This window comes from Bos javanicus, chromosome 4 (assembly GCF_032452875.1).
Source record: "Bos javanicus breed banteng chromosome 4, ARS-OSU_banteng_1.0, whole genome shotgun sequence".
Classification (NCBI taxonomy): Eukaryota; Metazoa; Chordata; class Mammalia; order Artiodactyla; family Bovidae; genus Bos; species Bos javanicus.
This window is the reverse complement of record NC_083871.1, coordinates 78,360,862-78,379,077: the sequence shown is the minus strand read 5'-3', so window position 1 is coordinate 78,379,077 and position 18,216 is coordinate 78,360,862. Positions and strand designations below refer to the sequence as shown.

Sequence of the window (18,216 nt, the reverse complement as noted above, 5' to 3'; positions counted from 1 at the left end):
GCTTTATGTAGCACATGCCTGAACAACTATACATGACAATCCTGTTGAACATAAATCGATATACAGTGAGGAAGGGCAACGTGTATGTGTTGGCTGCTTTGCACATAGCACGTTATTTCATTTGCTCTGTGCAACAGCCATACACGAAACAATGCATACAAAGCTGGCAGTGGTCTCACCATTCTACATTGAGACTAAGGCTCAGAGAGTCTATATAACTCATTCTGTTAATGATGGGCAAGTCAAGAATTGGACTTGCGTGTATTTGATCCCACATTCCTACTCTTTCCTTAGATCACTTTTCCTTCCTAGACTTCTGCTACTCCGTACATAATGAATCAAATAAACAACAAAATAGTTATAACAGAGATGCCTTGTGTTTAAACTTTGAGGGCATTTTAAAATTATTGTTATTTTTAACTAGAAAAGCAGAGAAAGATAGAACTTCACCCCCCTTAGGTGAAGTATCTGAAAAAACAACCAACAACCCTCTAATATTTCTTGGCCTTTGCACCCTGATACTTTTGTTAGAGGCAGCAACAGTGTAACAATGTCTTTATGCTTGAATCTGTTCTAAAAGTCATGTAATATTCAGTTTCAGTTCAGTTCAGTCCCTCAGTCATGTCAGACTCTTTGCAACCCCATGAACTGCAGCATGCCAGGCCTCCCTGTCCATCACCAACTCCAGGAGTTTACCCAAAGTCATGTCCATTGAGTCGGTGATGCCATCCAACCATTTCATCCTCTGTCGTCCCCTTCTCCTCACCCCCTCAATCTTTCCCCGCAACAGGGTCTTTTCAAATGAGTCAGCTCTTCGCATCAGGTGGCCAAAGTATTAGAGTTTCAGTTTCAGCATCAGTCCTTCCAATGAACACCCTGGACTGATTTCCTTCAGGATGGACTGGTTGGATCTCCTTGCAGTCCAAGGGACTCTAAAGAGTCTTCTCCAGCACCACATTTCAAAAATTAGGCCATAGGAAATTATCTATGAAGCATTAGGACCACTAGAATGTAAGAGAACACAACTGCACACAGCCCTTAGCACATGGCTATTGCTGCCAGCGGTTACCCACTCCACACATGCCCTGTTATCAGGCAACAGTTAGTGCCAGACCATTAATGGTCACTCAGCCATTGCTCCATGCCAGGCCCCTCCTCTAAGTGCTGCTGCTGCTGCTGCTAAGTCACTTCAGTCATGAGTGACTCTGTGCGACCCCATAGACGGCAGCCCACCAGGCTCCCCCATCCCTGGGATTCTCCAAGCAAGAACACTGGAGTGGGTTGCCATTTCCTTCTCCAATGCATGAAAGTGAAAAGTGAGAGTGAAGTCGCTCAGTCGTGTCCGACTCTTAGGAACTCCATGGACTGGAGCCCACCAGGCTCCTCTGTCCATGGGATTTTCCAGGCAAGAGTACTGGAGTGGGGTGCCATTGTGAGCAGCTCGCAGTGTTGTTGTTTAGTTGCTTAGTCATGTCTGACTCTTCACGACCCCATGAACTGGAGCCCGCCAGGCTCCTCTGTCCATGGGATTTCCCAGGCAAGAAAACTGGAGTGAGTTGCCATTTCCTTCTCCAGAGGATCTTCCCAACCCAGGGATCAAACCCACGTCTCCTGCGTTGCAGGCAGATTCTTTGCCACTGAACCACTTGGGAAGCCCCGTTTGTCAGTGAGCAACCATTAACAGTCCTTCTCAGCCATTGGTTGGAACTGCAGTGGGCCCCTCCCCAATGCAAGCTGCTGTCAGTGAGCAGCCATTAGTGGCTCAGTTAGCCAATGGTCAGTGGAGTGGTGGTCATCAGGCAGAGAGTGAGGTAGGAGGTGGGGGGTGAGGTAAGAGATGGAGACTTGGATTACAGGTGAACTGAGAGGCCCGGGGAACAGGCTGGGGGCTGTGTCCTACAAAACTCCAGAGCCCTGGCCAAGGCTGTCCACTGGCCTTGGTCCAAGCCTTGAGGCAGCACTGAACCTCTCCCTCATCCTTGTCTCTGTGACCTAGTGGCAGCAGCAGTCTGCCTGTGAAGTCGGTGAGACTTGGCACTGGTTATTTGGGCAGCCTGAGGAGCCTGAGGGCCAGATGAGTTCTGGGTGCCTGGCTCCCTCAGTGATGACAGCTGGCATAGTCTGGGGACCTGGCCCTGAGGGAGCCTCCAGCTGAGATCTGCCTCTTCTTAGCCAGGATCTGGACCTCAAAAGGTGAAAGTTGTGCCTGGGGACCCTGACCTTTCTTGTCATAACAGAGAATTTGTTTGGTGGAGGTTTACAGGGACATCATTACATGACCATGACCTGATCTCAAGAGCAAAGGATCTGACACCAAGAAGTGTGCAACAATTCACTGTGCCCCTCCCTCACCTTTCCTAGAAAAGGGCTTTGCTGAAAGCTTTCAGGGAGTTTGGGGTTTTAAAGGCACAAGTCACCGTCTTCTTGCATGGCCCTCAATAAAGCCTTCTCTGCTCCAAACCCTGATGTTTTGGTAATGATTAGCTTCACTGTGCAGAGATGGCAATGGCACGCCACTCCAGTACTCTTGCCTGGAAAATCCCATGGACAGAGGAGCCTGGTAGGCTGCAGTCCATGGGGTCACTAGGAGTCGGACATGACTGAGCAACTTCACTTTCACTTTTCACTTTCATGCATTGGAGAAGGAAATGGCAACCCACTCCAGTGTTCTTGCCTGGAGAATCCCAGGGATGGGGGAGCCTGGTGGGCTGACGTCTGTGGGGTCGCACAGAGTCGGACACGACTGAAGCGACTTAGCAGCAGCAACAGCAGCAGCTTCACTGGGTGTCAGGCACATGGACTGGCATTTTGGTAATGAGGGCAGTGTAGCTGCTCTTGGGTTAAGGAAGGCAGTGGAGTCAATCAAATGAAACCAATATTTCATCAGTCAGTTTTCAACAGCCGTTTCTTGAGAATCGCTGCATGACATGTCACTGGAAATATAAAGATAAATAGTGCCTAGTCTCCTCCTGGAAAAATTCAGTGTGGGGCTAATCAAACAGACCAGTTGAATATAACAGTCACCAAAGAAGCATGGAAGTTTGCAAGACAAAGTGATATTCTAAAATCCATACCATAAATCATCTGTATATGATATTGTTCATGTGTTTTAACAATTGTAGGTAACTTCTCTATAGAGACCATCTCAAATTGTTATTCAGTCACTCAGTCATGTCTGACTCTTTGAGACCCCATGGACTGCAGCACCCCAGTGTCCTTCACTATCTCCTGAAGCTTGCTCAGACTCATGTCCATTGAGTTGATGATGCCATCCAACCATCTCATCCTGTCACCTCCTTCTCCTCCTGCCCTCAATTTTCTCAGCATCAGGTTGTTTTCCAAAGAGCCGGCTCTTTGTATCAGGTGGCCAAAGTATTAGAGCTTCAGCATCAGTCCTTCCAATGAGTGTTCAGGGTTGATTCCCTTTAGGATTGACTGTTTTAATCTCCTTGCTGTCCAAGGGACTCTCAAGAATCTTCTCCAGCACCACAGTTTGAAAGCATCAGTTCTTTGGTGCTCAGCCTTCTTTATGGTCCAGCTCTCACATCCAAAAAACAATTGAGTATCTCTTTCAAGTTTGAATAGGAAATCATTTAAACAGCAGGAGCTATTTAGGTTAAATAAAAGGAAAATCCATTAGTAAATTAAGTTGCTGAATACTGGAATCTTAAAACGCTTAAGAAAAAGAAAAATTTACCAGTAGTTTTTCAGAAAACAATCATAATACTTTGAAGGTTTCCATGAATTCTTGGCTCTAAACATGCACTGACCCTCTCACCTAGCAATAGGATTCAATAAAAGATTGTATATAATTTCCCTGACCTTTTTATGTGAAAGCATTGGAATAATTTACTTTGAAAGGAAAGCTAGTAGTGCCTTTCTGGGATACCTGCTATATAAAATTTTCCTCCACACAACTAAACTTGAAGTGAAGCCATTTGGCTCCTCCATGCCCATCTCTCTGGCATTTACAGGCAGAGTAACTCATATTCTGAACTGCAGTGACTCAGTGTGGTGACCTGGTTCACTGCTCAGGGTGCCTCCATGATCCCTTGTCATTGTGGTTCAGTCATTCAGTCGTGTCTGACTCTTTGCAACCCCATGGACTGCAGCACGCCAGGCTTCCCTGTCCCTCACCATCTCCTGCAGTTTGCTCAAACTCATGTCCATCGAGTCAGTGATGCCATCCAACCATCCCATCCTCTGTTGTCCCCTTCTCCTGCCTTCAGTTGGAGTCTTTTCCAAAGAGTTGGCTTTTCACATCCGGTGGCCAAAATATTGGAATTTCAGCATCAGTCCTTCCAATGAATATTCAGGATTGATTTCCTTTAGGAGTGACTGGTTTGATCTCCTTACAGTCCAAGGGACTCTCTTGGACTCTCTTTGAACCACAGTTCGAAGAGATCAATTCTTTGGTGCTCAGCCTTTTTTTATTGTCCAGCTCTCACATCTATCTGTCCATGACTACTGGGAAAACCGTAGCTTTGACTATATGGACCTTTGTAGGCAAAGTAAAGTCTCTGCTTTTTAATACACTGTCTAGGTTTGTCATTGCTTTCCTTTCAAGGAGAAAGCATCTTTTAATTTCATGGCTTCAGTCACCATCCACAGTGATTTTGGAGCCCAAGAAAATACCTGCCTCTCAGGCTAAAACAGTAATATTGACTTAGCCAAAAAGTTTGTTCAGGTTTTTCTGTAATCAGGATGTGTAGACCTATAGATCTCTGTATGTAGACCTTATGTGGGGTGCCTTGGAGAATATGGAACTAAGTTAAAAGATTGTCCGCCAAGAGCTTAAAAGGCAATCAACAGATATGCAAAATCACTGCACTGCAAGGATGAAGAAGAAAGGAAACTTAAAATATTGATATTTTAAAGTAAAGTAAGAATATGTCTGCAAAAGGTAAACGTTTGGCAGTGGGAAATCTTAACTGCAGTTCAATGGATTAAAAAAAAACACTAAATACAATGGCTAATTAAAAGTTGATTAAAATCTTTTAGAATAAAAATGAGATGCTATTTTAAACTTATATTTAATTGATAATATTCAATGTTAGCAAGGATTAAAGAGTTGATCAGAGTTACATTTTCTGGTCGAAGTATACAGTGCTTTGTAGAAAGCAATTTGGCCACAGAAAGGGAGAATCCTTAAATAGTCCTATCTTCTAAAGAAGAATATTGCAATTCTCATATGCTTTATATGCTATATTGAAAGAAACTTTTCTATATCATCTAGGTTTAGGTTCAGCTACATATGCTAGAAACCCCCAAATAACAATGGCAAAGAGCATAAATGTGATCTGCAAGGGAGGCTACAAAACGTTCTTTAGCTGGGCATTACTACCCAAAATAAAACTGAAATTTAATCATTAAGGATGAAAAGGAGAATGAGTGTTGGTAGATAAGAAGCAACTTTTGCTCCATTATCCTAGAGAACAAACTTGAACTTAAAAATAATTTTCAAAAAGGCATTAATTTTAAGGGATAATCCCAAATTTCCAAGATGAGGAAAATATTTTCAAGTTACAAATTGATTCAGATTCCATAGAACAAGGAATGTTATCTACAAAGCTTTGAATTGATGGTTGATGTTCAATCACTAAATCATGTCTGACTCCTTGAGACCTCGTGGGCTGCTACACACCAGGCTCCCCCGTCCTTTACTATCTCCCAGAGTGTGCTTAAACTCATGTCCTTTGAGTGGGCGATGCCATCCAACCATCTCACCCTCTGTCACCTCCTTCTCCTCTGGCCCTCAGTCTTTCCCAGCATCAGGTCCTTAGATGGTTGAACATGCTTTATTAACAATTTACTTTAAAAAGCGAAAGGTGCGATACTGGATGCTTGGGGCTAGTGCACAGGGACGACCCAGAGGGATGGTATGGGGAGGGAGGAGGGAGGAGGGTTCAGGATGGGGAGCACATGTATACCTGTGATGGATTCATTTTGATATTTGGCAAAACTAATACAATTATGTAAAGTTTAAAAATAAAATTATGAAAAAATAATAATAAAAAAAGGAAAAAAAATAAAATAAAAAGCGAAAGGTGTTATTATATAAAGCGTATACACTCAAGTATGCAAAACACATTCTTAAAAGTGTTTTTTATACTTTGCTTCATTGTCCATATTTTCCATAATGAACATATTAAAATGAATGCTAAGAAAATTGTAGACATTATTTTTAAATACATTATAATTGAAGACAAATTCCCAGATTTGAGAAACAAGAACTCAAATTGGGAGAGTCCACATGTTGTTCCAGACAAAATTAATATAAGGGACTAAGACAAAGCCCAATAAATTTTTCAAACTTAAAGAGAAAAAACCCTTTTGACAGTAAATTGGGAAAAGCAGGTCACCTTCCAATGAACCAAACTCAAGTTGGCCACAGATTTTGTCCTCTGCAAAACAAAATGCTAAAAAGTTATGGAGTTTCCACATTATTATCTAGTGATCATCATCAGAAAATATGCCTTTCTTCTGTGTATTTCAATGATTTCTCAAAGTCTTCCTTCAAATTGCCAACATACTAATCACAATGAATTCAATAAGAGAAAATTATAGAAGAAACAGACTGGTAGTGATCACCAAATCACCTAAAATCTTAAAACTGAGGGTTTAAAAGCAATAACTTCTAATGGGATAGGATGAATGCTGAAAAGTCTAAATGATAGATTTGCCTTGGGTTCAAAAACACTAAGACCAAAACAAATTTTGATGATGCACATTCAGAAAAAAGTTGGACCATGAGGCCACAAGTAAAGCAAGGCTGTCGGGGTGGCTGCCTGGGTGGGAGGAATTGGGTGGCAGTTCCTGGGGGTGTCCTCTCTGGCCCTGGCCCTTTCTTCCAGGGTTACACCCTACTTCTCAGTCCCATTTTATTTTTGTCTTTCAGCTGAAACTAAGATCTGCTTCAAATACTACCATGGAGTAAGTGGAGCCTTGCGAGCCACCACCCCCAGTGTCACCGTCAAAAACTCAGCAGCTCCTGTAAGTCCTGTGTCCTCCTCTTTTGTCCTCTTAGAACTAACTCTGGTGCTTCTTTACTTTGCTATTCTGTTCTTATGTTTTAATGTATGTGTGCTGGGGGTGGGGAATCTCCACACAAATGTGGAGATATATTGATAGATTCTGAAAATATCTATATTGATACATATAATGATAGATTCAGACAGACAGAAGCACATCTCAAAATCAGGCAGTGAAATGAGATCCCAAATAAACTTATCAGAATGCATACATCCCACTTTTTGTTAGAGAAATATCAGGCTTCACTAGATAACCAGATGTTTCTAATAGACTCACACATAATTGGGCTTCCCAGGTGGCGTTAGTGGTAAAGAACCCACCTGCCAACAGAGGAGACATAAGAGATGCAGGTTCGATCCCTGACTTGGGAAGGTCCCCTTGAGGAGGATGTGGCAACCCATTCCAGTATTCTTGCCTGGAGAATCCCATGGACAGAGGAGCCTGGCGGGCTACAGTCTGTAGGGTCGTAAAGAGTCAGACACAACTGAAGTGATTTAGCACACACGCATAATCAGTGAATAAACGTCTCTCTTAGGAATACATCTTTAAAATTCCATGATGTTAAATATTTAAATTACTGGATGTTTAAATTTTTTAGGCTTAAGGTAAATTTCTGGAATAGAATTTAAAGTTTTAGACTGATTTTAGTCATAGAATTAGAAAATGATAGGCCTAGAAAAGACTAGAATCTCTGGTCCTTTTCTTCTTTTCTTTATATAAATGAGGAAAGTGTAATTTTACTGAGGAATTTAAGTGATATACCTAGGGTCACACGGTTAGCTAGCTGCAGATTGGAGATTTAAATCACACTGTTTCCTACCTGGTGGCTCTGTTGAGTACTCTGGTGATAAATGCTGTCTTTTCATAAATTACAGTCTGGTTTTATCTTTGTGTTGCTTCTTACCTTAGTTCTCAATTCATCAGATGAGGCTAACTGAAATCTTACAAATGGCATTCCTTTTCCTTTCATATAAATTAAAAATGACGGACTGGGGAAAGTTGAACAGAAACCACTGAGGACTTTGTAAGTAGAGTATCACTTTTACTTACTAGTGTAAGTAAAAAAAGATTTGAGGGTTTTTTCCCCTATGTAAAAAGAAAGAGAAATTGAATGAGAAATGAAATAAGAATGATTTAGAAAGAACCTCAGCTCCAAAAGACACCATTTGCTGTTTCACAAATCATTTTTTCCATGTGCTAAAGATGACTGTGTTGAGTCCTCAGTGGGGGCAGTAAGACAAACAGGCTTGGGAACCAGGAGCCTGTCTACCTCCATCCTGGGGGTGGACAGGGCTTTCCAGGGCTTCCCATGAGGGGACACGCAGCAGGCAGGGCAGGGAGAAGAGAGGAGGGACCAGCTACACTGTTCACTGGCTCTACCATTTCTCCCTGCACTCACCCTGTCTACTTATATGTGATGTTTGTCACTTTATGGGGTGGGTCAGAACTCTTAAGTGCGATAATCTGAGGACATATCCCCAGAGTGGTGAGCCCAACTTCCAGCTCCATCTGTAAGGACCATCCCCCAAAGAGGGGAGCCAGTTGTCCAGGCAGGAGGAGCAACAGAATAGAAGCAGTGAAACTGGAGCTGAATATCGAGGTGGACAAAGCAAGAAGGCTTTGAACACACAACAGAGAAGAGAGAGGCTGAAGGCAGAGTCTAGCTGATTCGGGAGGAGCCCTCCAGTCAGGCTTGGCCGGTTTCCGCCACAGCACAGTGAGTCAAGTGATGGGGCAGCTTCTCCCAGATGCCTGAATCCCTCAGCCAAGATGGGTCTTGCCCAGGGATGGGACTGGCCTGCTGGCTCAAGGCTGGAACGAGACGGGAGAGCTCCTCACCTTCTGCTCAGGTGGGCTGCTATGGGTGTGTCCAGCCCTGGAATTCCAGTGAATTCTTATCTTCCGGGAAGTCCTTTTTGGAGGAAGCTCTCTGGGGCATTTGGCTTCTCTGAACTCAGCCTACTGGAAACTCCGGTTTTAACCTGCTCCTCAGACTAATGCAAAATGTGATCTACATCATCAGAGAGGTATACAACCTAAGTCTGAAAAAATAAAAGGTGCCAGGTACCCGGAAAACTGCCTAAGGTTACACTGAGGAAAAGCCCTCTTTGAGATGAGATCACTTTGTCACCTGGCTTAGGCTTTCCAGGGGATGTGACATCAGAGACAAGGGCTCAGGTCTGAGGAGAGGAAACAGCAGGTTGTTTGACAGGCATGTTAAGGAGCTGGCCTGCTTCTGAGTCAGCACTGGCCCCACCGCGTTATCCCTTGTCTGCTCCCGTGGCTTATGCTTAAAATGCAGACATCTGGAAACACTCTGACATGTTACTGTTCTTCTCTTATCTTCTCCAAGGTGACTTTCTTGTATAAATCAGTAGACACTTGGGTTGACACTTTAATGTACTTTCCATACACAACTTTTGTTTCTTTTCTTAATCCAAGAGCCTGACCTCCAAGCCCATGTGATGCCAGGAGTGGAGAGTAATCTTCCCACTGCCTCCTTAGTGATGAGTCCTATGGCAGAAGGGAGGATGTACTTTCCTGCAAGACAGCCTTTTAACGTGCAGTTGGGTTTTGTGATCGTTAAACTCCCGGTGGCCTTTATTATTCTGTACCATGGTGCATTCTTCAAAGGCGATTCACTTGTATTGTTCTAATCGATTCACGGCATATTGGTGAGACAGTTGGGAAGGGTCTTTTTGGTTAAGTGACCGTTGGCTATGTGGTTGTGGAGCTGAATTTAATCTAGCCTTTGCTTTCTGAACTCAGTTTAGTTTTTGAACTTTGCCTTTGCATTTGGTCTGTGGACTTAAGCTCACTGTTTCTAAAGGGAAGTGCTATTCAATTTTTCCAAAATCAGCTTGCCATTTTTAAACTGAGGATTGCTGGTGCCGCCCTGATCTCTTATGAAGAGTTGTTTCTCTATGGCCATTCTATCATGTCCCAGTGTTGGCGGCTGGAAGTCCAAATCAAGGTGTTCACAGGATTGGTTTCTTTTGATGCCTCTCTTCTTGGCTTGCAGACTACTGTCTTCTCATTGTGTACAAAAATGGCCTTTTCTCTAAGTGCCTGAATCCTTGGCATCTCTTCTTGTTCTTGTAAGGACACCAGTCCTCTTGGATCAGGACCCAACTCTAAAGCCCTCATTTAACATTAATTACCTCTCTAAAGGCACAGTCTCCAAATACAGGGAGTTAGGATTTAAACAAATGAATTTGGTGGGGGGACACAAGTCAGTCCATAACAGAGACCCACTGTCTCCTTGGGCTGACTTGACAAAGTCTACCCCAGCCATCTGCTGCACAGTCCCTGTGTTCCAGCAGTAATAGTCCATTTGTCTATCTGGTAACTGTGATTATACACACACACACACACAAAGGATTTGATTCTTATTTTCTGGGACTCTTTAATGAAACAACACTGGAGAAGACCCCTGATCTAAAAGAACCAGTCCTGTCTCCCCTAGTCATACACACACACACACACACACACACAGGCACACTCGCTTCCCAGGTGGCTCTAGTGGTAAAAAAAGAAAAAAAACAGCCGCCAATGCAAGAGATGTAAGAGATGCTGATTCAGTCCCTGGTTCAGGAAGATCCCCAGGAGGAATGCATGGCAACCCTCTCCAGTATTCTTGCCTGGAGAATCCCATGGACAGAGGAGCCTGGTAGGCTACAGTCCACAGGGTCACAAAGAATCAGACACAACTGAAGCAGCTTAGCACACATGCAGGCATATACACATATATGTATATATTCAGTTACATATATTGTTTTTCTTTACATGAACTTGATCATTTCTATACAATCCAATAAACCAACTTTATACTCATCCATTATAATACTAACCATGAAACGCTAGAGATTTTTAGAACTACAATGAAGACCAAAATAAGTATAAAAGGTATCACCATTTTTAACATTAAAAAAATACACAAATAGTATATCCTCCTTGGAAATACTTATAAACAAAGAGGAAAATATCACTTGTAATTCCACCACTCAAAAGAGCCTCAGGAACTTGTCGAAAGGAAGGGCTTTTGATTGCCTCTGGCCTTGGAGCCGGCTTTTGCAGTAAGATTAACAAGTGTCCTGGGGAGAGGGTGGCCAGCCAGCCCCTGGGCTCCATGGGCCTCAGAGCCAGTCAGCACTGCGGCTTTTACACAGAAAGTGCCTGATAAATGGCCGTCAGATTGACGACAGTCTAGCCAAACATTCTGGTTTTCAAATTCTAAATGGCCTTTCTATAAAAAGTTTGCTTTTTTTTTTTTTTTTAACATTTCACTGAGGGATAAGAAATCTCAAATTACAAAGATGCTGACTCCAGATTTGCACCTTTCAACTCAAGTGTTCAACTCAGCAGTCACACTCTGGGAAAAGCACTCCTTCAGGGAAAGAGTCTGAGAGAAAGTAAGTAAATTAAACCTGACCCACAAGCAGAGTGATGAAGGCAGTGTGTCGAGCACCAGTAGGTCAGAGATACCTGGGATTGGCAAGGAGGGTCCAAGTTCTCCCCTACTTCAAGCAGGAAAATAGCCCCCAGCCACACTGGTTGAGATGCTGGCCAGAGAGAGAAGCACAGCCCAGGTGGTCTCCTCCCCACACCCAGAGGGCTGCCTTCCACTGGCCACTTCCACACCAGCCACTTTTCAGACATAATTAAAAGTTCCATGGTTATCCTGTACAATAAATTGACATCAGGGCTTTTGCCTTTCTTGGTCTATGCAGAAAGCAAAGTTCAGGTTGATTAACAGGCAGATTAACTCTACTCTTTTAATTTCTTTGGTTCAAAACACATGATCTGCAAGACTGACCCAAGGAGCCGAGCCCTCAAATGTGCTTACTCCAAAGTCTGTTGCTGCCCCTACCCCTCGCAATAATTAATCTTGGGTCTAGTAGATCATTAGGTCTGACCCCTTTCAACCACCTGAACTGAGCCCAGGATTTAAGGTTGCATTGGGCTGCCTGGGGAGGAAGACAGGGTCCCCACTTTTAGATTAGGGCTCTTCTCCAGGGCTTTTTCATTAAGCAGTCCCAAAACTCAGAAGCCAGTCCTTGCATCTTAATCACAGAGGTAGATCTTTTTTCTCCTTTGGAGTTTGTCTGTGTTGCTCTTAACAGAGGGACCAGAAGCCCTTAAATGAGTAAAGTCCTCAGGCATGTGAGGGTGTAAAGGCTCTGTCTGTGCTCAGCCAAGGGTAAGTCAGAATTATCAGGCAGCGCTAGGACTGAGAGCAGAGTCTGACCCCTAGAGTTTTTTATACCTCCCCCAGGGCTGTGGACAGTTTCCCTGCCCATGTTCTTGACCACAACTAACTTTGACGAAAATGGCTGCTCTGTCAGAACCTAAAGAGGACTGCATTTCAGAGGAGGTTAGTATAATCTTAGCACTAATACTTCAGTTTAGGGGTTCAGGTATTTGTGCACCCAAATAGATGCATGTGCACATAGCCACTACCGGGTTATTTTAAAGACTCCCTGAGTTTCATTGGAGCCTCTCTAATTTTTCAAACAACTGTATGGTTTGTGTGTGTTACACTTTCAAATGACAAAAAAAAAAATCTTGCTTGCTTAAAATTGTCAACATTAACCTAATATTTTTTTCTTAAACTATTTGAAACTATTATTCTTTTTTCTTTCTAGACCCTTTCTAGCAATTGTAAGTTTCTTTAATTGCCTTTTTCTAAAGGCTTAGCCAAAATGAGGTGATTTTGCTTTCTTAGGGCATAATGACTACTGGTGAGGAGAAATAAGGAGGTTTTCTCAACTGGGAGACTAACATTTCAAAGAGTTGTTTATAACCTGAAACAACCATGTGGTTTATGGGTAGAGTTCTCTCAGATAACCTGCCTTAGGAAGATTCTGCATTGTGCCCTCAGACGTCCCAAATTTGCCTTTTTGAAACACTTCAAGCTGAAAAGAAAGGTATGGATAACCTCCATTCCAGATGCAGGACTTGGGGGTAATTATTGCTTATTTGGAGGGAGGGATGCACATGCACAAATAAGCTGTCCACTTCATTGAACATTAGTTCACTTTGTTGAACTAATAGGAACAAGAAGTGATGAGCACACTGAAATCAAACAAAACTGGATTCAAATCTCTGCTGTCTGACTTACTAGCTGTGGGCATTTGAAGGGCAGGAAAGGCGCTTTTTCAAGCCAACAGCATACCCAACCCCAACAGTTATTTGGCATTTTTTGCCTTATTCCTTTGCACACTCAATTCCCACTCTTAAAATCTTTTCTTGAATAATGTAGGGAAATAATGGAATAAAGTAATGTATAGTATCATTTTCCCATATTTTTTCTTCTTACTTGGGCTGCACAAATTAAAATGGGACTAACACTTTTCTCATTCATTTAACAAGAGTTTGTTGCCAAATATTAGAGAAAATACCCCACTGATCTGTATTTCCTAAACAGTAAAATAGAGATGCCAGGAAATGAATTTATACTCCTGACCATTAGAATTACTCATGTAGAATTAAGGTCCAGATGTGGTAGTTATGAGTCCTGAGTTTTATCCTCTACAAGTTTAATCCTGAATAAAGGCATGAACAAAAATCAGTGACCACTGTTCTTATTATCCATAATTGTACTATAAAATGCAGCTAAGAGATAATTCTGTTGTATTTCTTGATGGCTTCCGTATTCATATTAAAGAGACAATCTCTCCCACATTCTGGCCTCTCAGTTCCTATGGCCAACCTTCCTCAGCCATTGACTCCCACGGTTCTGGTCTAGGTCTTCCCAACACGAGTGGCTGCATCACTTCCGAATTCTCAGATCCCAGTATACCACTCTTAGACCATCCTCTCCCCGCTTTGCAGCTCACTGGCCTGCCCCAAATCTGTTGATCTTAACTACATGATCACACACATGTTTCACCTCCCTCTTTAGCCTTATCACTGACCCATTCATCTCTTTGTCACTCTCACCTGGCAAAGTCCAGCCATGGTTAAACCCAATTTTGCCCACCCTTGTTCTAGGAAGTAAAAGAATTTTTATAACCACAAATCTCAAGAGCCCTTTAGCACTCCCAAGGAGCACTCAACTTTTCCTACACTCAAAGAAAGCTATTTCATATTTTCTTCTTTTTCCTCAAATCTATAGCGCCTGCCCCCTCTCCACCATGATGACCCGCTTTCCTTCGCTGAGAAAATAGAGGCCATCAGACCCCGATCAGCTTGCCTGCACACAGCCCACTGCACTAGCCTGCCTGAACGCAGGCTCACAAGCTCTGTTCCTTCTCATTCCCACTGTCCCGGGTCAAACTGTCAATTTATACATAGGATGCTAGCTCATCTTGCCTTCTAAGAAACTCTGATCCTGAGATTAGCATCTGTCTCCTGCATAGCCAATTCTCCTCTCTGTTGGAACTTTGTCAGCTCATCACATAATGTTTCTGCTCAAAATTGGCTTTTCTGTTCAACATTCTTTCCATAACCTTCCAGTCCTAGGCGGCCTGCCCCCGCCTACTGCTGCCCCTCCTTTTCCACCTATTTCTAGTATCACTGGTTGTCTTTCCCACCCTTGAGTTCAGCAAGCCAGTCTGCTTTTAGGGTCTTTGTTCTTCATGTGAGGAGCATGTCCCCCAGATATTGAAATGGCTTACTGCATCTTTTCATTTAGGATTTTTCTCAACGTCACCTTCTCAGTGGTCTCTGTAAGCACCCAATGTAAAACAGTCTCCACACACGTACAGGCACTCTCCAGGCTCCATCGTGCTTTGTTTTCACTCATGGTGTTCATGGTGCAATTTCTGTGTGTTTAGTCCCCCTATTAAAGTATAACCTCTAAGGTCAAGGATGCATTTGCCTGTCCTATTCAGAGCTGGTTCCCAGCACCAGCTAGAATAATACCTGGCATGTGGCAGGCCATCCATAAAACACTTGTACCCAATAGGTATGGTTCGAGGCCCTGGCTTGGCCTTTTAACTTGGTGGCCTTTAACTTCTCTGAAGGAGGCTCCATTTCTGAATCTACAGCAGTATAGAGGGATGATAAAAATAGGATCTGTTTCATTGGACTGTTAGAAGGTTATATGAGGATGAGATGAAGTGATGCCAGGGATGTTCTCAGCACTGGCCCAGCATGTAGTGAGGATACAGTAAGAATTGATTGGTATTATGAGTCTCATGAGCAAATCCTGTTTCTTTGTGGGTCTCCTCCGGCTCTCTGGTTGCAAAAATACATAGATTTCAGTATCAGTATCATATAGAGAAGCTGAATGCATATTTGGACAATATACAGAAAAATTAAAAGTGCCAAAAATAATGAGTTTGTACCTGTAAGAATGGGTTTAATCCCTTCATTCAGGGTATTTTAAGAGGAAATCACTGTCCCATAAAAAGTACCTGTGGGAGGGATGGAGAATAGTTCAAAATGGTGGCTGAACTGTGGATTGTAGTTTAATAAATATTTGTGAGAGAAGAACTAGACCAGAAGTACTTCAGTTTACTTCTTATGCCCAAATAAGTCTGTTGCTTAGAGACATTGTCTTAGAAGATCACAATGTAGGCAACCAGAGAGTGGGCCTGGGCTTCCCACACAGCCCTTGGAAAGGCAGAGAGGAGAGATAACAGGTTCTTGATGCTGACCAGTATTTAATGAAAGAGTAAGAACTCCCCTCCAGATATGAGATAAAGGGAGGTGCCCACTCATCACATCATTCAGCAAGTTGTAGGGAGGAGGAACTTCCACGATGTATCTAGGGGAGGGCAGCTGTTGCTGCCGTGGGGGTGTGAGGGCCCTGACGTGGCAGAGTACCTGGGCATCTGTGGACCTAAGTGGGCTTTTCTTAGTTTTTCATGGAAGATCTGTGTGCCATGTCATGGGACAGCAGACGTTGCCCTAGAGAGAGACACGCATTTTGCTTAGAAGCTAAACACATTTTTATATTTTAAAATACACCTCAGAAATTTTAAAGCAAGTCATTGAGGAGATAGTTTGTATGAAAGTAAAATCAATTTATAGGCATCTTTTCAGGAGCATCATTCATTTTTCAAGGAGTAAATATTGTCGCAGTCTCACTACACACTCCTGTAGCTGAGCCATGCACATCCCTCCCCGGGTGAGCCCTCACATTGCCTGTCTGTTTAGTCAGAGGGAGTGTGTGGCTGCAAAGAGCTCTGTGCAAAATGCAGCCCTTGTCTTCCACTGATCAGACTGTCTGACCCAGATGGAAAGGCAGCTGACATACTTCCTATGATTTAATTTACCCAAAGCTTTGCAGTACATTATTTTTTTTAATTGGAGGATAATTGCTTTACAATGTTATGTTGGTTTCTGCTGTACAACAATGCGAATCAGTCATAATTGTGTGTGTGTTTGTGTGTTTATATATATATATATATATATATATATATATATATATATATATATATCCCCTCTGCCTTGCTCCTCTCTCCATCCACATCCCACCCCTCTAGGTCATCACAAATATCATATATTAATGCATATATATGGAATCCAGAAAAAATAGTACTGATGAACCTATTTACAGGGGAAAAATGGAGATGCAGATGTAGAGAATGCACTTGTGGACACAGCAGAGGAAGGGGAGTGTAGGATAAATTGAAAATGTGGTATTGACATAAATACACTATCACGTGCAATACATTAATTTAATAGCTGTTTTTAATAAGTAGAATTAAAGCAGGTTTTTTTTTTCCCCTTCAGCCACATAGATTTAGATACAAAGACCAAACTCTTGTCATTCTTCCATCCTTAGCTGGACTTACTGGCGATAAATGACAAAAACTAGGTCTGAAGGACAGTGGTTTTGAGGAATTTTATAGTCTGTAAGAAAGTGATTCTAAATTCAGAGTACAAAGAAAGAAATCAGCCAAAGGATCTCCTCTCTTTTCCTCAACACCCTCTTCTAATCAGTCACCAAGTTCTACCCCTGTACTATCTAATGGTACAAGCCTCTCCTCTCCCCCTGTCCTTCTAATCATATTGTCAAAACTCTCATCGGCTGCCTCCAGATGAGTTCTCTGCCTGTCTTGTGCTTTCTAAACTCAGGCTTCTCAGCCTGGGGCCCACCATGGACTTGATGACAAAAACTTGGCCTCTGTGCACCAGAGACAAATCGAATCTCAGAGACAGAGTTTTGGATGAAGGAGAAAAGATTAGCTTTATTGCTTTGCCAGGCAGAGAAGATCACAGCAGGCTCATGCCCCTCAAAAACTGTGTGTTCCAACCGAGGAGGATTTAGTGAGGAGTTTTAGAGTAATAGTTCAAAGGGTGGGGTTGCTGTTAAGATTAGGGTAAGTGCAGGGCCTGCACTCCTTTGATCTAGTATCAAGTAATCTCTTGATGAGCTTCTCTGGTTCCATTAGTCTGGCCTTAGGTAGTCTTTTCTAGAATGAAGAATGCTGACAATCTTCCATTTATTGAGGGTTTTAATTCTGTAAAGAGCTCAAAGATTTTGTTATGAGTATCCCTTGAGGCAGAACCAAGACCATGCTCTAAGGCTGCACTCTTGTTTCATGCAGCTATGCATGAAATTGTTTCATGTTGTTTCATGAAACAATAGGGCTTCCCTAGTGGCTCAGCTGGTAAAGACTCCGCCTGCAATGTGGGAGACCTGGGTTCCATCCTTGGCTGCTCCTGTTCCCTGTTGAGCCTCATAGCCATCAAAAATTAATTAAAATATCCCAAACATGACATGAATTGGACAAAGCTCAAGCTGGAATCAAGATTGCCAGGAAAAATATCGATAACCTCAGATATGCAGGGACTTCCCTTATGGCTCAACTGGTAAAGAATCTGCCTGCAATGTGGGAGACCTGGGTTTGATCCCTGCGTTGAAAAGATACCCTGGAGAAGGAAATGGCTACCCACTCCAGTATTCTGGCCTGGAGAATTCCATGGACTGTATAGTCCTGGGGTTGCAAAGGGTCAGACAGGACTGAGCGATTTTCACTTCACTTCACTTCACTTCGAATATACAGATGAAACCACCCTTATGGCAGAAAATGAAGGGGAACTAAAGAGCATTTTGATGAAGGTGAAAGAAGAAAGTGAAAAGCTAGCTTAAAACTCAACATTCAGAAAACTAAGATCATGGCAATCAGTCCCATTACTTCATGGCAAATAGATGGTGAAACAATGGAAACAGAGACAGACTTTATTTTCTTAGGCTTCAAAATCACTGCCGATGGTGACTGTAGCCAT

The 18,216-nt window shown here is 42.8% G+C and overlaps 1 protein-coding gene across 3 annotated transcripts in view; it reads left to right on the top strand.

The window, feature by feature from the left end:
• The window catches only part of HECW1 (HECT, C2 and WW domain containing E3 ubiquitin protein ligase 1), a 481,612-nt gene that overhangs the window by 257,144 nt on the left and 206,252 nt on the right, over positions 1-18,216 (top strand). For all 3 annotated transcript variants that reach the window (XM_061414477.1, XM_061414476.1, XM_061414478.1), the window contains exon 4: positions 6,899-6,993. In XM_061414477.1, coding sequence (XP_061270461.1) covers positions 6,899-6,993 — 95 coding nt within the window. The remainder of the gene's footprint in view (positions 1-6,898; positions 6,994-18,216) is intronic.